The 23,632-nt window shown below is 38.9% G+C and overlaps 1 protein-coding gene across 1 annotated transcript; it reads left to right on the top strand.

The window, feature by feature from the left end:
• Window positions 1-1,145: 1,145 nt before the first annotated feature.
• LOC138373112 (uncharacterized) lies at window positions 1,146-20,034 on the top strand. Its single transcript, XM_069339127.1, has 2 exons — window positions 1,146-1,195; window positions 17,851-20,034. Exon 2 carries the CDS (start codon window positions 17,865-17,867, stop codon window positions 19,656-19,658), a length of 1,794 nt encoding a protein of 597 aa, XP_069195228.1. The 5' UTR covers window positions 1,146-1,195; window positions 17,851-17,864; the 3' UTR covers window positions 19,659-20,034.
• Window positions 20,035-23,632: the final 3,598 nt, after the last annotated feature.

The raw sequence follows: 23,632 nt of genomic DNA, 5'->3' as shown, positions 1-23,632 counted from the left end.
TATCATCCGCGGCATATGCTAGATTGGCCAACACAAGAACTGACTTTAGAAACTTGTTTAAGGAATCGTTCAGGACATTGTATACCACTTTTGTCAGACCAATCCTGGAATATGCAGCTCCAGCCTGGAGTCCATACCTAGTTAAACATATGACAAAGTTAGAGAAGATTCAGAGGAATGCCTGGTTGAAGACCGGGCCGCGGGGACGCTATGCCCTGAAACCATCTCAAAGTAACCTCAAGGTATGCCACCAGACTCGTCCACGGAATTGAGAGGTATGACCTACGAGGAAAGGCTAATGGAGCTGTACCTCACATCCCTGGAAAACAGAAGAGTAAGGGGAGACATGATAACCACCTACAAACCTCTCAGGGAAATTGACAGGGTGAACAAAGACAAACTCTTTAGCACGGGTAGAACATGAACAAGGGGACACAGGTGGAAAATTTGGACCCAAATGAGCCACAGAGACGTTAGAAAGAATGTTTTCAGTGTCAGAGAAGTTAATAATCGGAATGCATTAAGCAGTAATGTGGTGGAGGCAGACTTCATACACATTTTCAAATGTAGATTTGATAAGAGCCCAGTAGGCTCAGGAATCTGTACATCAGTTGATTGACGGTTGAGAGACAGGACCAAAGAGCCAAAGATCAACCCCCGTAATTACAACTAGGTGAGAACAATCGCCCACCACATCCTCGCCCATACAAAATCCATCACCTCCCTACCCACACACAATCCACGCAGTAATATCTCCCTGCCTTGGTTACCTTAATTACTGTGGCTTGAAGGATACGTATCTCCGCGCCCCACTCACTGATAACGGCCCAATATATCCCCCACACAGTCACCCTCTCCCCATACCCAACATCACCCCCCCTCCCATCCACTAGTACACAGCACAATCATGGTGCAACAACAACAGCAGCGTTGCCAAACCACAGATCTATAGCTCTCGTCAACTCAGGAACACAATTTATCAAAAATAAACTCAATGCAAAAAAATGTCTTAACCATTATTAACTCTTAAAAATTTAGTAATTTACAAACTGTTACATTGACCTATACACTGGGAGGACATCAAGATGTGGCACCTGCGAGGCCCTCCACATATAACACAGGGGACGATGCTTCTGTCAGTCTCCAGGATTACAACGGAGTGAGCGGTCAGAGAGCGGTCCTCGTCCTTGCTAGCGTGAGTATGATCAGGAGGCTACTGGAGTCATTATTATGTACACCATACTCTTCCTGTGAGTAATAATGGTCACCATACTCTTCCTGTGAGTAATAGTGGTCACCATATTCTTCTTCTTGTGAGTAATAGTGGTCACCATACTCTTCCTGTGAGTAATAGTTGTCACCATACTCTTCCTGTGAGTAATAGTGGTCACCATACCCATCCTGTGAGTAATAGTGGTCACCATACTCTTCCTGTGAGCAATAGTGGTCACCATACTCTTCCTGTGAGTAATAGTAGCCATCATACTCTTCCTGTGAGTAATAGTGGTCACCATATTCTTCTTCTTGTGAGTAATAGTGGTCACCATACCCATCCTGTGAGTAATAGTGATCACCATAACCATCCTGTGAGTAATAGTGGTCACCATACTCTTCCTGTGAGTAATAGTAGCCATCATACTCTTCCTGTGAGTAATAGTGATCACCATACTCTTCATGTGAGTAATAGTGGTCACCATACCCATCCTGTGAGTAATAGTGATCACCATACCCATCCTGTGAGTAATAGAGGTCACCATACCCATCATGTGAGTAACAGTGGTCACCATACCCATCCTGTGAGTAATAGTGGTCACCATGTCCATCATGTAACAGTGGTCACCATATCCATCCTGTGAGTAATATTGGTCACCATATCCATCCTGTGAGTAATAGTGGTCACCATACTCCTTTCCTGTGAGTAATAGTGGTCACCATACTCTTCCTGTGAGTAATAGTGGTCACCATACTCTTCCTGTGCGTAATAGTTGTCACCATACTCATCCTGTGAGTAATAGTGGTCACCATGCTCTTCCTGTGAGTAATAGTCGTCACCATACTCTTCCTGTGAGTAATAGTTGTCACCATACTCATCCTGTGAGTAATAGTGGTCACCATACCAATCCTGTGAGTAATAGTGGTCACCATACCCATCCTGTGAGTAATAGTGGTCACCATGCTCTTCCTGTGAGTAATAGTCGTCACCATACTATTCCTGTGAGTAATAGTGGTCACCATGCTCTTCCTGTGAGTAATAGTCGTCACCATACTCTTCCTGTGAGTAATAGTCGTCACTATACTCTTCCTGTGAGTAATAGTGGTCACCATATGCATCCTGTGAGTAATAGTGGTCACCATACTCCTTTCCTGTGAGAAAAGGTGGTCACCATAACCATCTTGTGATTAATAGTGGTCACCATACCCATCGTGTGAGTAAAGTGGTCACCATACCCATCATGTGAGTAAAGTGGTCACCATACCCATCGTGTGAGTAAAGTGGTCACCATACCCATCGTGTGAGTAAAGTGGTCACCATACCCATCGTGTGAGTAAAGTGGTCACCATACCCATCGTGTGAGTAAAGTGGTCACCATACCCATCGTGTGAGTAAAGTGGTCACCATACCCATCGTGTGAGTAAAGTGGTCACCATACCCATCGTGTGAGTAAAGTGGTCACCATACCCATCGTGTGAGTTAAGTGGTTACCATACCCATCCTGTGAGTAAAGTAAAGAAGTGTGGGTGCCTGGGAGTGTGAGGGAGTGAGGCGAGAAAGTGTGTGTTGTGGGGCGGGAGGCTGCGACACACTCCTGCAGCGAGCCCTCCTCTCTCTTCACTCAAGAGAACTCTGTTTTGCCTCAGTGCGGCTTTACGCTCCTTCTTTACTTGGCTAACGCGTAGAGCTCTTGCCATTAGAGCTTTCTTCTCTAAAGGAAAGAGGGCGTTATCGCTGACACCATCTTAGTGCTTACCTGCAAAATTTCTCTTGATTTTATGGGGGAAGGAGAAGGTACTGTTATGATCGTAGTCTAATAACAGTCCTCTTCAGCCTCAAGAGTCATTTATCCCCACCTAAGAAGATCGCAGACAGCCTAAATATTACTTTAGGTTAATAAGGAACGAGTCTCGTGTGCGATTTTGAAATACATTTAGTTGTGAAGGTGGGAAGTGGGATAATTTGCAGAACAAGATGGCGCCAGGTGAGAGGCAGAACATTCGAGATTGCGCTCAATACGACAACACATGCCTTGAGATTATATAACGAGACAGTAGAGTGGGTGGTGGCACAGGTGCTCAACCAATCAGCGACGACCTTTCTGTGGCCAACCCAAGGAGAGGAGATCAGCTCGCCGACCTCCCAGACCAGGTACGGGGTGGACGTGACACTGGAGCTCCCGTGAAAATCCGTCAGATTTGAGATTTAAATGGCGAGTTGAGCCCTAGAAGTGGTGCAATAATACTTCGACCACACATGGAATGTCTGGGAACCTTTTGGTAAAGGTTGAGCAGAAAATTCGACAGCAAACTGTCGAATCATTGTAGTTGATGCCATTATTTTGCCATCATATTACTTAATAGCATCAATTTGGTAGTTGAGTGAAGCTGACCCTTGTTGCACTCTGTACAAGTGCATAATTGGGTCTCTCATGGGTTCTGGTTATGTGCCTTTAAGTACCTTGTGCATCTTTGTAGTTCTTTCAACAACTTAATATACTTAATATACCATGATCATTGATTAGCGTATGTCAAGCATTGACAAATAGTGTGTTCTTCATGGCAGAATAAACACTTCACCCAGCCTGGAGCACATTTTGGGGCACTTCTCTTTCTAGGCGATTAACAATGCATAAGCAACAGGGCTCCATCAAGGAACATATAATCTCTTCCCACAACCAGACCATCACCAGAGAAATCTTAACAAACAACACAGAAATCATCAATAGATACAGCAATAGCAGGAGACTCGACATCAACGAGGCACTACACATCGAAAAGTCAACACCAGCAATCAACAGCAAATTAACGCATAACTATATTCCACCCACTTCAAGACCCCGAGCCAACATAGAAGCAGCAAGAGAAAATATGGGTCAATAGACCTTCTGTAGTTACTTTCGTTCTTATATTTTCATACCCACCTCACCCAAAACATTTGTGTCATATATATCACTATATATAACTCAACAAAAAGCTGCTATTAGGACAATATCCAACTCTGGCCCCAGACATCACTCGGTACCCCTACTCAAATCTCTGAATTTGTTAGATATTAAGTCACTGCACATTCTCTCATGTGTATTATACATATATAAAACGCTGAACTGTAATGCCAATCCTGACCTCAAAAGCTTCATTGAAGGTTGTAACAGAACCCATGAGCACAACACCAGAAATAATTACAGTTTTGATATTCTAAAAGTACGACTTAATCAAACTAGAAATGCTCTACAAATCAAGGAACCCAGAATGTGGAATGACCTTACCAACCATGTTAAAGACTGTACCTCTCTCAACCAGTTTAAGATTAAAACGAAGCACTACCTAATAAATTCCCTGTAACTTACCTTACCCCTCTATTGTCAACCCATGTCTGTTTTTTTTAAACAACGCTGTTTGTCGACCTAATTGTATTTGTGCTGCTTTTTCAGCCATGTTCCCCCTTTCTTTATTACTATTTTTATTTGTTCTCAACACATTTTATTCTTTATACTCAATTAGTATTAAGCTTTAGTCATTTAAGTTTTTCATGCTTGAAACGCCTTGCGTAATAGTGGCTTTAGGCATTGTATGTACTAGCTCTATCTATAAATCCATCAATCTTTGTAAAATCTCTTGTATGCATGTACCTTACCTAAATAAACATTTATTTATTTATTTATTTATTACTTCACCAAAACGAATATAAGCATGATATGTGTTATGCATAACCCAGTCTTTAAAAATGTAAGAAGCCCTTATGAAACGCTTTAAGGCGTCAGACCAAAAAAAAAAATTTAAAAAATGAAGAGAGTGAATTTTGAGTGAGAGTGGAGAGTGAATTTTTCAATTACCCTCGACAGTGAAGAACGTAAGATATATAAAGATGATTCATGTTAGAATTATTAATCTTAAACTTTCGGTTCATTTTCAACAACATATGTTTACAAGAAAGACTGCTACCATAGTATACTATTATATATATATATATATATATATATATATATATATATATATATATATATATATATATAACTGAAAACTCACACCCCAGAAGTGACTCGAACCCATACTCCCAGGAGCCACGCAACTGGTATGTACAAGACGCCTTAATCCACTTGACCATCACGACCGGACATAATGAGGTGATAGCCGAGGCTATTTGAACCACCCCACCGCCGGCACTCGGATAGTAATCTTGGGCATAGCATTTTACCAAATCACCTCATTCTTTGGGGCACACGTGAGGAACACAAATGCGAACAAGCCTGAATGGTCCCCAGGACAATATGCAACTGAAAACTCACACCCCAGAAGTGACTCGAACCCATACTCCCAGGAGCCACGCAACTGGTATGTACAAGACGCCTTAATCCACTTGACCATCACGACCGGACATAATGAGGTGATAGCTGAGGCTATTTGAACCACCCCACCGCCGGCACTCGGATAGTAATCTTGGGCATAGCATTTTACCAAATCACCTCATTCTTTGGGGCACACGTGAGGAACACAAATGCGAACAAGCCTGAATGGTCCCCAGGACAATATGCAACTGAAAACTCACACCCCAGAAGTGATGGTCCGGTCGTGATGGTCAAGTGGATTAAGGCGTCTTGTACATACCAGTTGCGTTTGCTCCTGGGAGTATGGGTTCGAGTCACTTCTGGGGTGTGAGTTTTCAGTTATATATATATATATATATATATATATATATAGTAATAATTTTTGAAGAAATGTGTGTGTGTAGAGACCTCAATATTTTATCATAGATATTTGACAATTTGGTGATTTCATTGTGCAATGTTCATATTGTTACTGATTTAATTATATGCAATTCTTCGTGTTGTTAGCAGTAAAGTAGTTGTGGGTATATATATATATATATATATATATATATATATATATATATATATATATATATATATATATATATATATATATATATATATATATATATATATATATATATATATATATGCGGAAAATCCACAGAGAAATATGAAATGAGGTGAACGTTTCGGCTTTGTTAAAGCCTTTGTCAACACCAGACTGAGTCTGGTGTTGACAAAGGCTTTAACAAAGCCGAAACAATCACCTCACTTCATATTTCTCTGTGGATTTTCCGCATAAAATGATCAGTGTTTTGTGATCGTCAATTGCATATATATATATATATATATATATATATATATATATATATATATATATATATATATATATATATATATATATATATATATATATATATATATATATATATATATATATGTATATATATATATATATATATATATATATATATATATATATATATATATATATATATATATATATATATATATATATGTCGTACCTAGTAGCCAGAACGCACTTTTTGGCCTACTATTCATGGCCCGATTTGCCTAATAAGCCAAGTTTTCCTGAATTAATATATTTTCTCTAATTTTTTTCTTATGAAATGATAAATCTACCCTTTTCATTATGTATGAGGTCAATTTTTCTTTATTGGAGTTAAAATTAACGTAGATATATGACCGAACCTAACCAACCCTAACTAACCTTAGGTAGGGTTGGTTAGGTAGGTTAGGTAGTCGAAAAACAATTAATTCATGAAAACTTGGCTTATTAGGCAAATCGGGCTTTGCATAGTAGGCTGAGAAGTGCGTTCTGGCTACTAGGTACGACATATATATATATATATATATATATATATATATATATATATATATATATATATATATATATATATATATATATATATATATATATATATTAAATATGACCGAAAAAGTAAGATTAATAATTCTAACACGAATTTTCTCAATCTTTCGTACATTTCTTTTCACTGTTGGTGGTAACTCAAAAATCAATTCTCCAAAATTCATTTTTATTTCAAGTCTGACGCAACACTTGAGCGCGTTTCGTAAAACTTATTACATTTTCAAAGACTAGTTAACACATACACAACTGAATAGAACTTACACATCTCCGATTTTGTTTATATCTACATTTGAGTGAGGTGGTATTTAATAAGGTATTAATTTCATCAACACAAGGCAGAACATGAAACAATGGGTGTTGAATAGAAGTGATTGTAGAAAGCCTATTGGTCCATATTTCTTGATGCTTCTATATTGGAGCGGAGTCTTGAGGTGGGGTAGAATATAGTTGTGCATTAATTGGCTGTTGATTGCTGGTGTTGACTTCTTGATGTGTAATGCCTCGCAAACGTCAAGCCGCCGTCAAGCCGCCTGCTATCGCTGTATCTATCGATGATTTCTGTGTTGTTTACTAGGATTTCTCTGGCAATCGTTTGGTTGTGGGAAGAGATTATATGTTCCTTAATGGAGCCCTGTTGCTTATGCATCGTTAAACGCCTAGAAAGAGATGTTGTTGTCTTGCCTATATACTGGGTTTTTTGGAGCTTACAGTCCCCAAGAGGGCATTTGAAGGCATAGACGACGTTAGTCTCTTTTAAAGCGTTCTGTTTTGTGTCTGGAGAGTTTCTCATGAGTAGGCTGGCCGTTTTTCTGGTTTTATAGTAAATCGTCAGTTGTATCCTCTGATTTTTGTCTGTAGGGATAACGTTTCTATTAACAATATCTTTCAGGACCCTTTCCTCCGTTTTATGAGCTCTGGAAAAGAAGTTCCTGTAAAATAGTCTAATAGGGGGTATAGGTGTTGTGTTGGTTGTCTCTTCAGAGGTTGCATGGCGTTTCACTTTCCTTCTTATGATGTCTTCGACGAAACCATTGGAGAAGCCGTTGTTGACTAGGACCTGCCTTACCCTACAGAGTTCTTCGTCGACTTGCTTCCATTCTGTGGGAACCGACCTGTGAGATTTATATTTATTTAATTTATATGAATTTATATTTACGTTAATTTATATACTTCGATAGCAATTTGTATAATGTTAAGTGGACTGTATTTCTGCAATAATCTTATAATCTCACAAATCGATCCTCTACACATTAGGGGGGGTTATTAAATTAATATATATATGCAGCCAATCAAACTACAGTAATAGCTACATACATTGATGAGGTTCCTTATCTTATAGTACAGCAGGTTAGTCCACCAGGTATAACTAGGGTGTAGACACCAAATTATCCTCTTTGAGGTAGCTTCCATATCACCCAGTAACTGGTGCACAAATCTTGCATCCTCGTCTTGACCTGTCAAAAGTGCGCTAGCTGTGAAGCCAGATACCTATATATGACAAGTATATCAGAGAAAACAGTACATGGAACATTAAAGACCTGGCTTAATTACCTTTAGTTTGAGGCTATTTCGCGATCTAACCGGGTCACCCTATATCCTGACATAAATGGCCATAAATGAATGATAAACGGGTTTCGGATAGACTTAACTTGAATTGTAGACATCGTGTTGACAATGGTACACCTTTGGCTTCCATAACACTACGTCCAAGTAAATTTAACAGGAGCCGAATTTGCTCCCGTGTGAGCCTCTGGTCTCGTATAACAACAATGGCTGCCCTCCTTCCTCCACTCTGACGCCTGGCTTACATTGTCCAGATTTCAGAACGTGATAGAAGGGTCACATTTACTCTACTTTAATATTGATAATTAAGTTAATTTATATAAGATGTTTTTATGATGGTAAAGTCCAAAGACTTATGTATTTAAGAATAATTCCCAGCAGAATAGCTGGTGAATTATAATAGTATGTGGTGATGATATCCCGTTTTCTATAGACGGTAATTCCACTACAAGTTACGTTTTCTATGGGTAACTTGTTGGTAATACAGCTATTATCTGTATGATATATTAAATGGTGTCGGATTTTCCGACACATTCTGAGCTGTGGCTGAGAGCACGGTCGACATATGCGTTAACAACACTCCTCTTGTACCTATGTGGACAGTCGCTTTTGGCATTTAGGCACATTCCTATGTTCGTTTCCTTAGTGTAGACTGCAGTGTGGAAACCTCCGCTCTTTTCCATGACTGTTACATCTAGAAAGGGCAGCTTCCCTTCCTTTTCCATCTCGTAAGTGAAACGCAGCACAGAACTCCGCTCAAATGCCTCCTTCAACTCCTGCAGATGTCTGACATCAGGTACTTGTGTAAAAATGTCGTCAACATACCTGCAGTGTAAGGCCGGTTTCAAGTTCATTTCAAACTAAGACTTTTTGCTCGATGGTACCCATGTAGAAGTTTGCAAACAGGACACCTAGGGGAAAACCCATGGCGACCCCATCTACTTGCTTATACATGTGCCCATCCGGGCTCAAGAAGGGTGCCTCTTTAGTACAAGCTTGGAGTAGTTTCTACTCTTGTACTACTACTACTACTACTGTAAGCTCCAAAAAACCCAGTATATAGGCAAGACAACAACATCTCTTTCTAGGCGTTTAACGATGCATAAGCAACAGGGCTCCATTAACCCTCAAACCGCTAGGGGCCCAAATGGAATTCACACCCACAGGCGCTACAAAAAAAAAAAAAAAAAAAAAATTCTTTCGTCTTATAGAAGTGTTCATTTTTGTTCCCTGATCACGGAAAGAATAAAAAAGAGTAGGTGGCATATTTTAGCCGTAATAGGGTAGGGAAGTGTGGCAAAAAAGGGGCGTTGGCAGAGCCTTCGCCAGACGAGGTCTACTCCGCCCGAGCTGTCAGACGGCTTTTGTCACAAATATATTATTATCTAATTATTACAATGTCTGATTTTTTCTTAGTTTTTTGCAGTAATATTATTCCATACAGTGAATTGTGGTATATTTATATTTTAAAATGTGTGTAACATCGCTGTACTCTAAATTATGGTGTGCATATTAGTGATTCAATTATTATGTTCATAAAACAATAAACAAATAGTTTTGCTGTTACACTATATACACAGGTTATATATAAGTATCTGCATGTTTTGTACACCATAATGAACTACTAAGTTGGTCTTGTGAGTCAAAAAGCAACGAGGAGTGACCGCCAAACACCAGCGAGCCACTCACTGCCACTCCCTCCCTCAACACCACCCTCATTCACCTCCCACAATACTCTTTCTGTATTTATTCACTATACACAGACGTTATATATACGTATTTACATGTTTTGTTCACCATAACTGTACATCCAAGCTTGTATGGTGAGTAAAGGCACAAAGATGTAGCTACTCACACAGTCAGCTGATCTGCGGCCGCCCTCAAGGCCAGACGCACTAATATTTCTCCAACAATATTGTTTGTGGTGTTATTACGCTATATACACCTTATATATAAGTATCGACCTGTTTTATTCACCATACCTGAACAAATAAGCTGGTATGGTGCACAAAGACCATAGTGGCCATCAGTAAACAACATGCCAAGTCGTGCAGACGATGCTCCTCCCTCACCAAAATGGCGGCTCCCAACCTACTCCTCTCGCTGTTCTCACACTATACACACGTTATATATAAGTATCTACAATTGTGTTCACCATATCGAACCACTAAGCTGGTATGGTGAGTGCAGTCAAAGAATGGTGGCCACACAGTCAGAAAATGATGCCACAACCCTCCCTCAGCATTACTCCTCCCTCCATGGAGCACAGCGTTAAATATCACTACAATCCTGCTATTATCAGAATCCTGGTCAGTTTTATCACAGTCAGGGGGCTTCAGTAATACTATCACTGCTAAATAATAGCAGTATCATTTATATTATGGTATTTGTAGGCGATGCTGTGGTCACAAGCTGAACAGCGGTGCTGTGAGCTCGTGCTGCGTGCGCCAGCCTTGGTGGCTTGCTAAATACTGACGCTGTAACACCCAAGAATGTTGGCCTGGATTTTTTTTCTAGGTGGCATCTGGCAACTATCTGTCGTGGCTGTACTATAGCTGCCCCTATCCCAGGCGGGGCATTAAAATTATAGCGTTACACACGAAATCATATATAAATGATGTGCGCGGTTTCGGTTTTGTCACCGATATCTTTTATATATGATATGCGCGGTTTGAGGGTTAAGGAACATATAATCTCTTCCCACAACCAAACCATTGCCAGAGAAATCCTAGTAAACAACACAGAAATCATCGATAGATACAGCGATAGCAGGCGGCTTGACGTCTGCGAGGTTCTACACATCAAGAAGTCAACACCAGCAATCAACAGCCAATTAATGCACAACTATATTCTACCCACCACAAGACTCCGCTCCAATATAGAAGCATCAAGAAATATGGACCAATAGGCTTCCTACAAATCACTTCCATTCAATACCCATTGTTTCGTGTTCTGTCTTGTGTTTAGGAATTTAATACCCTATTAATACCACCTCACCCCATCCACCTCACTCAAATGTAGATATAAACAAATCGAAGATGTGTAAATTCTATTCAGTTGTGTATGTGTAAGGTAAAGTCTTTGAAAATGTAATAAGTTTTACGAAACGCGCTCAAGTGTCGCGTCAGACTAGAAATAAAAATGAATTTTGGAGAATTGATTTTTGAATTACCACCAACAGTGAAAAGAAACGTACGAAAGATCGAGAAAATTCGTGTTAGAATTAATAATCTTACTTTTTCGGTCATATTTAATAATATATGTCTACAGGAAAGATTGCTACCAAAATATACTAATGTATATATATATATATATATATATATATATATATATATATATATATATATATATATATATATATATATATATATACAACTTTAGAACACTTTCCCACCAGGAGACTCGAACCCTAGCCAGCACAGAAGCCTTCCAGCAACTGGCATAACAGGTACGCCTTAACCCGCTCCACCACCCGCTCAGACCCTTAAAAGAGATGGTAATTTCGGAGTATTTAAATACCCCAAAGATCAACACCTCCCAAGAGCACCAGAGCAAGTGAGGGGTCATTTATACGTTAATTTCATCAAGTCCCTGTTAATATTGGAAGACACAGTGTCTCTGCTTAAGGCACAACTCTCCTAAACACGAGAGTTAAGTATATAACTTTAGAACACTTTCCCACCAGGAGACTCGAACCCTAGCCAGCACAGAAGCCTTCCAGCAACTGGCATAACAGGTACGCCTTAACCCGCTCCACCACCCGCTCAGACCCTTAAAAGAGATGGTAATTTCGGAGTATTTAAATACCCCAAAGATCAACACCTCCCAAGAGCACCAGAGCAAGTGAGGGGTCATTTATACGTTAATTTCATCAAGTCCCTGTTAATATGGGAAGACACAGTGTCTCTGCTTAAGGCACAACTCTCCCAAACACGAGAGTTAAGTATACAACTTTAGAACACTTTCCCACCAGGAGACTCGAACCCTAGCCAGCACAGAAGCCTTCCAGCAACTGGCATAACAGGTACGCCTAAACCCGCTCCACCACCCGCTCAGACCCTTAAAAGAGATGGTAATTTCGGAGTATTTAAATACCCCAAAGATCCACACCTCCCAAGAGCACCAGAGCAAGTGAGGGGTCATTTATACGTTAATTTCATCAAGTCCCTGTTAATATGGGAAGACACAGTGTCTCTGCTTAAGGCACAACTCTCCTAAACACGAGAGTTAAGTATACAACTTTAGAACACTTTCCCACCAGGAGACTCGAACCCTAGCCAGCACAGAAGCCTTCCAGCAACTGGCATAACAGGTACGCCTTAACCCGCTCAGACCCTTAAAAGAGATGGTAATTTCGGAGTATTTAAATACCCCAAAGATCAACACCTCCCAAGAGCACCAGAGCAAGTGAGGGGTCATTTATACGTTAATTTCATCAAGTCCCTGTTAATATGGGAAGACAGTGTCTCTGCTTAAGGCACAACTCTCCTAAACACGAGAGTTAAGTATACAACTTTAAAACACTTTCCCACCAGGAGACTCGAACCCTAGCCAGCACAGAAGCCTTCCAGCAACTGGCATAACAGGTACGCCTTAACCCGCTCCACCACCCGCTCAGACCCTTAAAAGAGATGGTAATTTCGGAGTATTTAAATACCCCAAAGATCAACACCTCCCAAGAGCACTAGAGCAAGTGAGGGGTCATTTATACGTTAATTTCATCAAGTCCCTGTTAATATGGGAAGACACAGTGTCTCTGCTTAAGGCACAACTCTCCTAAACACGAGAGTTAAGTATACAACTTTAGAACACTTTCCCACCAGGAGACTCGAACCCTAGCCAGCACAGAAGCCTTCCAGCAACTGGCATAACAGGTACGCCTTAACCCGCTCCACAACCCGCTCAGACCCTTAAAAGAGATGGTAATTTCGGAGTATTTAAATACCCCAAAGATCAACACCTCCCAAGAGCACCAGAGCAAGTGAGGGGTCATTTATACGTTAATTTCATCAAGTCCCTGTTAATATGGGAAGACACAGTGTCTCTGCTTAAGGCACAACTCTCCTAAACACGAGAGTTAAGTATACAACTTTAGAACACTTTCCCACCAGGAGACTCGAACCCTAGCCAGCACAGAAGCCTTCCAGCAACTGGCATAACAGGTACGCCTTAACCCGCTCCACCACCCGCTCAGACCCTTAAAAGAGATGGTAATTTCGGAGTATTTAAATACCCCAAAGATCAACACCTCCCAAGAGCACCAGAGCAAGTGAGGGGTCATTTATACGTTAATTTCATCAAGTCCCTGTTAATAGGGGAAGACACAGTGTCTCTGCTTAAGGCACAACTCTCCTAAACACGAGAGTTAAGTATACAACTTTAGAACACTTTCCCACCAGGAGACTCGAACCCTAGCCAGCACAGAAGCCTTCCAGCAACTGGCATAACAGGTACGCCTTAACCCGCTCCACCACCCGCTCAGACCCTTAAAAGAGATGGTAATTTCGGAGTATTTAAATACCCCAAAGATCAACACCTCCCAAGAGCACCAGAGCAAGTGAGGGGTCATTTATACGTTAATTTCATCAAGTCCCTGTTAATATGGGAAGACACAGTGTCTCTGCTTAAGGCACAACTCTCCTAAACACGAGAGTTAAGTATACAACTTTAGAACACTTTCCCACCAGGAGACTCGAACCCTAGCCAGCACAGAAGTCTTCCAGCAACTGGCATAACAGGTACGCCTTAACCCACTCCACCACCCGCTCAGACCCTTAAAAGAGATGGTAATTTCGGAGTATTTAAATACCCCAAAGATCAACACCTCCCAAGAGCACCAGAGCAAGTGAGGCCTTAAGCAGAGACACTGTGTCTTCCCATATTAACTGGGACTTGATGAAATTAACGTATAAATGACCCCTCACTTGCTCTGGTGCTCTTGGGAGGTGTTGATCTTTGGGGTATTTAAATACTCCGAAATTACCATCTCTTTTAAGGGTCTGAGCGGGTGGTGGAGCGGGTTAAGGCGTACCTGTTATGCCAGTTGCTGGAAGGCTTCTGTGCTGGCTAGTGTTCGAGTCTCCTGGTGGGAAAGTGTTCTAAAGTTGTATACTTAACTCTCGTGTTTAGGAGAGTTGTGCCTTAAGCAGAGACACTGTGTCTTCCCATATTAACAGGGACTTGATGAAATTAACGTATAAATGACCCCTCACTTGCTCTGGTGCTCTTGGGAGGTGTTGATCTTTGGGGTATTTAAATACTCCGAAATTACCATCTCTTTTAAGGGTCTGAGCGGGTGGTGGAGCGGGTTAAGGCGTACCTGTTATGCCAGTTGCTGGAAGGCTTCTGTGCTGGCTAGGGTTCGAGTCTCCTGGTGGGAAAGTGTTTTAAAGTTGTATACTTAACTCTCGTGTTTAGGAGAGTTGTGCCTTAAGCAGAGACACTGTGTCTTCCCATATTAACAGGGACTTGATGAAATTAACGTATAAATGACCCCTCACTTGCTCTGGTGCTCTTGGGAGGTGTTGATCTTTGGGGTATTTAAATACTCCGAAATTACCATCTCTTTTAAGGGTCTGAGCGGGTGGTGGAGCGGGTTAAGGCGTACCTGTTATGCCAGTTGCTGGAAGGCTTCTGTGCTGGCTAGGGTTCGAGTCTCCTGGTGGGAAAGTGTTCTAAAGTTGTATACTTAACTCTCGTGTTTAGGAGAGTTGTGCCTTAAGCAGAGACACTGTGTCTTCCCATATTAACAGGGACTTGATGAAATTAACGTATAAATGACCCCTCACTTGCTCTGGTGCTCTTGGGAGGTGTTGATCTTTGGGGTATTTAAATACTCCGAAATTACCATCTCTTTTAAGGGTCTGAGCGGGTGGTGGAGCGGGTTAAGGCGTACCTGTTATGCCAGTTGCTGGAAGGCTTCTGTGCTGGCTAGGGTTCGAGTCTCCTGGTGGGAAAGTGTTCTAAAGTTGTATACTTAACTCTCGTGTTTAGGAGAGTTGTGCCATATATATATATATATATATATATATATATATATATATATATATATATATATATATATATATATATATATATATATATATATATATATATATATATATATATATATATTCACACCCCAGAAGTGACTCGAACCCATACTCCCAGAAGCAACGCAACTGGTATGTACAAGACGCCTTAATCCACTTGACCATCATGACCGGACATAATGAGGTGATAGCCGAGGCTATTTGAACCACCCCACCGCCGGCACTCGGATAGTAATCTTGGGCATAGCATTTTACCAAATCACCTCATTCTTTGGGGCACACGTGAGGAACACAAACGTACACAGTACGTTTTTTGTGTTTTTTGTGTTCCTCACGTGTGCCCCAAAGAATGAGGTGATTTGGTAAAATGCTATGCCCAAGATTACTATCCGAGTGCCGGCGGTGGGGTGGTTCAAATAGCCTCGGCTATCACCTCATTATGTCCGGTCGTGATGGTCAAGTGGATTAAGGCGTCTTGTACATACCAGTTGCGTTGCTTCTGGGAGTATGGGTTCGAGTCACTTCTGGGGTGTGAGTTTTCAGTTGCAAATTGTCCTGGGGACCATTCAGGCTTGTTCGCATATATATATATATATATATATATATATATATATATATATATATATATATATATATATATATATATATATATATATATATATATATATATATATATATATATATATTAAATATGACCGAAAAAGTAAGATTAATAACTCTAACACGAATTTTCTCAATATTCATGCAGCTTTCTCACACATGTTAGACTCAGTGCGGCCCGTGCATGTGCCAGATTTTGATGAAAAACTGTACCCAAATGGATCCATGAGTGTCGTCGGGGGTTGGTCAGTCAGGGAGCTTAGTTAATAAGCGCCAAGACTGACCAATCCTTATAGACGATCATTGGTGCGGTGGTCACGGTACTGTGTACGTTTAGGGGTGATCCTGGACGGCATGGGTTCGAATCCTGGCCGGGTCAAAGAGTTCTTAGTGATATATGGCTTGCGCGTTCATGCAGCTTTCTCACATATATATATGTATATATATATATATATATATATATATATATATATATATATATATATATATATATATATATATATATATATACATATATATATATATATATATATATATATATATATATATATATATATATATATATATATATATGTCGTACCTAGTAGCCAGAACGCCCTTCTCGGCCTACTATGCAAGGCCCGATTTGCCTAATAGGCCAAGTGATTTTCTTTATTTTCAATATATTGTTTCCAATTAGTTTATTTGAATTATTATTTTTATATTATATTAAGAACATAAATTATTGACTTAATTGGGTTGGTTTAGGTTAGGTTAAGATAGGTTAGTTTAGGTTAGGTAGGGTTGGTTAGGTTCGGTCATATATCTATGTTAGTTTTATCTCAAATTTAAACAGAATAACTCATACATAATGAAATGGATAGCTTTATCATTTCATAAGAGAAAATATTGAAAAATATATATATTCAGGAAAACTTGGCTTATTCGGCAAATCGGGCCTAAGACCCTCTTATGGACTTGACATGACATGGACTTTAAACCCGCCATATACTGCAGGTATGTTGGCGACATTTTTATGCAGATACCTGATGCCAGACGTCTGCAGCAGCTGAAGGAGGCATTCGAGCAGAATTTTGTGTTGAGTTTCACGTACGAGATGTAGAATGATGGGAAGCTGCCCTTTCTAAATGTAACAGTCATATAACAGTCATTGGCTGAACATACATAATCTCCTCACATCAACAACAAATCATACAAGGTGTTTGAATATATTTTAACACAAGTGTCTAACTTCATCAAGTAATTTAAGTATTTTACTACAGCACTACTACTTGAATATTTCACTACATGAGCAATAATTTTAATGAATACTACAACAGGCTAAAACCATGAACCTAGAGTATGGAATTTATTTAATACTGCATAGTTAAGATCTATTTAAATTACTGGGTTATAACATTCACCCATGACAAACACTGACCTTAATGCTCAATATAAAGCATATTCCATATGTGCTTTGCTTATATTCTGTCAAAGTTTGGTGGCCTGTATATAACTCCTATTATCTTATTATTATTTTTATTAATATTATTATTATTATTATTATTATTATTATTATTATTATTATTTATTATTATAATTATTATTATTAGTTTTAATATTATTATTATTATTATTATTATTATTATTATTATTATTTAATTCTAACCAAATAGGTTGGTCTTCAAGATAGACGGAACAATTACACTATAATCCTAAGAATAAAATTAAAGTTGTAATCTAGTCATATAATTTACAGACAAGTTGAGCAAGATGGAGAACGCCGAACTGAAGAAGAACTTCATTGAGAACTTCTGCGTGAAAGTGAAAGACGAGGAAGGACTCATAACCTACGAGATCAACACTGAAGTTATTCACAAGGATGAAGATGGCAAGATACAGGTCATGTCCATTGGACCTGTGAATGAGGGCCCCATTAAGTCGGTTCTCCTGCTGGGAGAGACAGGCTCCGGCAAGACCAGAGTCCTCAACACCATGATCAACCATCTGTTAGGTGTCAACTTTGACGATAATTTTAGGTTTCAGTTAAAAGATTATGTTGAAAGTGATGATCTCCTTCAAGTGGAAAGCCAGACAGAATATATAACTGCCTACATTGTCTCCCATCAACCTGGAATGCCTATTGAGTGTAATTATATTTTGATTGACACACCTGGGTTTGGTGACACCAGAATGAACCACGATAAAGTCCTAATAGAGCGACTAACCATTTTCCTGACAAATGATTGTGGGATAGATGACCTTAATTGTGTTGCCTTAGTTGCTAAGGCAAACCAAAACAGGGTAACACCATACCAGATACAAATGCTAGAAGACTTTACTTCAGTGCTGGGAAGTAATATTGGTGATATAACGCAGCTTCTGGCAACATTTGCAACTGATGACACTTCGGCAGTTGTTGATGTGGTGAAACATGCTGGAGTCCAGTTTGTCAACTTGTACCAATTTGACAACGGGCTTCTATATGATCCACTTTGTGATGGTCTTCTCCAGAATCACAGACATGCATACCTTACGTATAGATGGAACAGGATGCAAGCAGAGTATAAAATATTTTTTGAAGAGCTACAAAGGTCTATTCCAGTAAACCTTAAAAGAACTGGGGACCTTTTGCTAGAGAAAAAATTACTCGAAGAAACAAAAACTGAATTGATAAAAACGGTAACAAGTATGGTCCATATAACTAACTCAAATAATAATATTCATAGGGAAATAGATAAAATTAAAGCTCAGGCTGATAGAATCAAAGTAACTAAAAGGATAATGGTAAAATTAAAATCTTCAGTAATCATTGGATATCACTTCCTCAACTGTGACATTTGCAGACAAACTTGTACGGAGTGTGAAGACCCAAACAATTTTCTTGCTGGGTTTGCAGGAACTGGTACTGGGGTTGGCACTGCAGTTTTTACGGGAATTGGTACTTCAGTAACTTCTGGAGCAGTGATGGGGGCAGAAGTGGGTATCTTTGGTGATCCAATAGGAGTTGCTATTGGTGTAGGCATTGGAACTGTCCTTGGTTTAACGGTTGGTCTCACTACAGGACTTTTAATGAGAAAAACAAAGGCAGATTGTCTCAATAATATGAATGGACCATGCAGCAGTCGTGAATGCTCTCATGATATGATGGACCATAAAACTGAGACACAAAAATATGTCACGGAAGAAAGAGAAATTATTGATGAAATTGAGAAAGCCAAGTATGATGACTTTATGAACACCATAACGCAGTTAAGAACACAGGTTAGAGAGAATAATATTGCAATGGATGATCTACGTAAAGATATGCAAGATATTGCTAAAGCTTTGTTGCAACACACTAATAAAATAGTTGAACTGAGCCTGGGACATAGAAGCTTGAACCCACAATCTGTAATAGATGAAATAATCTTGAATGAAAGAGAGAACTGGCAACACGTTGAACTCTTACTGGAGTTCAGGAGGACAGTAATGCTAATACAAGCTCAAGAGCTCAGTGATGCAGGAGTTGATGTCAATATTATTGGACAAGATATTGATAGTGATAGCTCTGTCCCTTGGTATTGATGCTATTGATATGTAAAATACAGTCTCAGTTATTTCTCTTTCATGTATAGGGGGAAGGAGGGGGGGGAGGTGTTAAACTTTGCATCATTGCTTCTCGAGGTGTTAAGTTGTTTCAAGAATTACCACATTTTGTTTTTTACATTATCGACTAAGTAGTATTTGTATTATATTGTTGAGGAAAACCTTTTTTTGCTGCTAATATTTTGAATGAATGTTATTTGATATAATTCTTTTTCGTGACGAATTGGAGAATATGATCAAATATCAACCCGTTCTCGCAAATTTAATAAGTCAATATTGACTTATTAGTTGCGTGCATAGGTGACATACTAAACATAATAGTTTCCCTTGAAAAGCTTCATAGAAAACACCGACCTTACCTAACCTACTTAGTATGTTAAAATAAGCATCTTATAGCTTCGTAATTACAATTGTTACTTAACCTATTATAGGTATAGGTTAGGTAATAATTGTAATTACGAAGCAATAAGATGCTTATCTTAACATACTAAGTAGGTTAGGTAAGGTCGGTGTTTTCTATGAAACTTTTCAGGGGGAAACTATTATGTTAAGTATGTCACCTATGCACATATTTAATAAGTCAATATTGACTTATTAAATTTTCGAGAACCGATTGCAAATATAATCCAGAAAGCGTGTAGCACAAACCATACAGTCCATCCACAATAGTTAACACCCAACACATAATTAATGAAAGCCCAGGTCGCTTGAGTCGTGGATTATCATTGACTCTTCAAACAGATTGCTGTTTGAAGATCAAACAGAAATTATGTTTGTGTCGTTATCATAATTTTTTAATATTATCACTAATTATATATATATACTATTTATTTAATGATGTAACTGCAACCTAGTACTGCAGTTACATACAAAACTATTTTTTAATCTGAATATCTTAATTTGTATTTGTCATTGAGCTCAATAATACAATAATACAGATTATTATTTAGCAATACTACGGATTATTGTTAAACAGTAATACGGATTATTATTGAGCAATAGTACGGATTATTATCATTGAGCAATAATACGGATTATTATTGAGCAATAATACGGATTATTATTGAGCAATAATACGGATTATTATTGAGCAATAATACGGATTATTATTGAGCAGTAATACGGATTATTATTGAGCAATAATACGGATTATTATTGAGCAGTAATACGGATTATTATTGAGCAATAATACGGATTATTATTGAGCAATAATACGGATTATTATTGAGCAATAATACGGATTATTATTGAGCAATAATACGGATTATTATTGAACAATAATACGGATGGACAATGCAGTAGTGGTGGATGGTCTCATGATATGATGTGCCATAAGACTGAAACAAAAATATGTCATGGTTGAAAGAGAAATAGTTGATGAAATTGAGAAAGCCAAGTATGATGACCTTTTTACTTGACTTTATACTTTATACCCTGTTTTATTGGCTAATAAAAAAGTGCAAATGGCATGTGAATCTTTACTGGGTATACAGAGAGGAAGTGAGCATAAGAGGCAGTCCAGTAGAACCAGTCAGTTATATGATTTAAAATTAAAAAAAAATTGTTTTAAAATATGTTATACGCTTATAATAGATGCATACCATTTATTTACATTTATTATTTGACAAACTTTCATTTTGTTTCTTAAATTTCTTTTAAATCAAATGTGATAACTACCTAAGTGTAGTTACAAGATGAGAGCTACGCTTGTGGTGTCCCGTCTTCCCAGTACTCTTTGTCATATAACGCTTTGAAACTAGTGACTTTTTGGCCTCCACCACCACCTTCTCTCTTAACTTGTTCCAACAGTTTACCATTCTGTTTGTGAAGGTGAATTTTCTTATATTTCTTATACAGCTTTGTTTAGTTAGATTAAATCTATGGCATCTTCCGTTCTGGAAGTTCCAGGTTTCAGAAATTTTTCCTTATAAATTTCGTCGATTCCTGTTACTACTTTGAACGCAGTGATCATATCGCCTCTTTTTCTTCTGTCGTTTAGTTTGACATATTTAACGTTGTTGTTGTTATAGATTCAGCTACTCGGAACAAGTTCCAAGTAGCACGGGCTATGGTGAGCCGGTAACTTACCTGGCACAGGTGCGGGGCAAGTAGCACAGGCTATGGTGAGCCCGTAGTGGACTTACCTGGCACAGACGCGGTGCTGTCGAGGATATTTAACGCCTCTAACCTATTCTCCTAGCACTTGTTTTTCAGCATTACACGCTTCTCCTCACTTACCAATCCGACCAACGTCTCTGCAGGTTATGGTTTTGTCGTACTGAGTAACCCAGTACCCTGGAAAAGAATTATTAATTGTAATTAGTGCAGATAGGATTAGTGTAGAACTTATTAGAATGTTGAATTTTTGGGGATAAGTTATGTGGTATTCTTATACATCTAATTCCTTGTCATGAAAATAAGAATTTGGAGCAATTATATTTCTATTAATATAATTGCTACATCATTTTGTTGCATGTCTTTGCACCTTTTCCAGCTTGTTAATGTGCTTCTTAAGATATGGGCACCACACAGCAGCAGCAGCAGCAGTGTATTCCAACTTTGTTCTCACAAAGATCGTGAACAATTTCTTTAGTATATCACCATTCATGTATTGAAAATCAATTTTGAAATTGGAAAGTGTAGCATAGGCTCCACGCACGATGTTCTTTATGTGGTCCTTGGGTAACATTCTTATATTTAGAAACAACCCTATATCTCTTTCTTTTTCAGAATTTTTTAAAGCTTTTTCACATAATTCGAAGGTTGTTTGTGATCTGTTTTCTCTTACTCCACATTCCATAACACAGTATATATTCACATTAAATTCCATTTGCCAAGTGGTTCTCCATACACTTATTTTATCCAGGTCTTCTTAAAGGGTATGGCAATCATCTATGTTTCTAATTTTCACTAGTATCTTAGCATCATCAGCAAACATGTTCAAATAATTTCATATTCCTTCTCGCAAGTCGCTTATGTAGACAATGAACATTACTGGTGCAAGAACTGAACCCTGTGGTACTCCGGTACCCCACTCATGATATTTCTCCAGTTCAATACATTGCCTCTGATTACTGCCCTCATTTTACTATCGGTTAGAAAAAAATTCATCCATGTCAGAAGTCTCTGTCACTCCTCCAGTATGTTCCAGTTTCCGGAACAACCTCTTATGTGGGATTCTATCGAAAGCCTTTTTTTAGGTGCAAATAAATGCGGTCAACTCCACCGTCTCTTTCATGTAAAATCTTTGTGGCTCTATCATAGAAACTACGTAAATTTGTTACACAGGTTCTTCCAGATCGAAAGCTATACTTTCTGTTATTATATAACTAGCTGTACCCGCCATGCATTGCTGTGGCTCAGTCTGGTTAAATGGAAAAGAAAGGAAAGAGAAAGCGCACGGTTCTAATATGTTTAATTTTACAATGCTTGTGGGTATACAATATGTTTTGTTGTTCCATCGTCTGTGGAGATATAGAAATTGTCTGGTTGGTTCACCCTAGAACACACAACATATAATTGTCCATGTGAGAAGCAATCCGTGTCTAGATATAAACCGCATAATTCTAAAGATTGGCCCTGAGCTTTGTTGATGATGACTGCAAACGCCAATCGAATTGGAAATTACAATCTCTTAAATTGAAATGGCATATTCGTTGGAATCATAGGAATAGAAGGAATGAGGACATCTTCACCTTTGAAAGGTCCTGTCAAGATTGTTGCTGCTGCGAGGTTGCTGATTAAGTTTTTTACCTCAAGCCTCGTGCCGTTGTTAAGGCTTTGGCTTGTTGATATTTCGCAACATGATAATTGGCACGCCTATTTTTAGTTGCAGTATGCGCGGTGGTATTCCTGACAGATCAGGAACTCCTGACTCCTTGCACCACTGCTTTTCCTTATTCTCATATCAGATATAGACAAAAATACAAGTCACAGCTTCGTATCATCCTTTG

The sequence above is a fragment of the Procambarus clarkii genome, chromosome 41 (assembly GCF_040958095.1).
Source record: "Procambarus clarkii isolate CNS0578487 chromosome 41, FALCON_Pclarkii_2.0, whole genome shotgun sequence".
Taxonomy (NCBI): Eukaryota; Metazoa; Arthropoda; class Malacostraca; order Decapoda; family Cambaridae; genus Procambarus; species Procambarus clarkii.
Note: the sequence above shows the minus strand (reverse complement) of the source record. Positions and strands in the feature narration are given on the sequence as shown.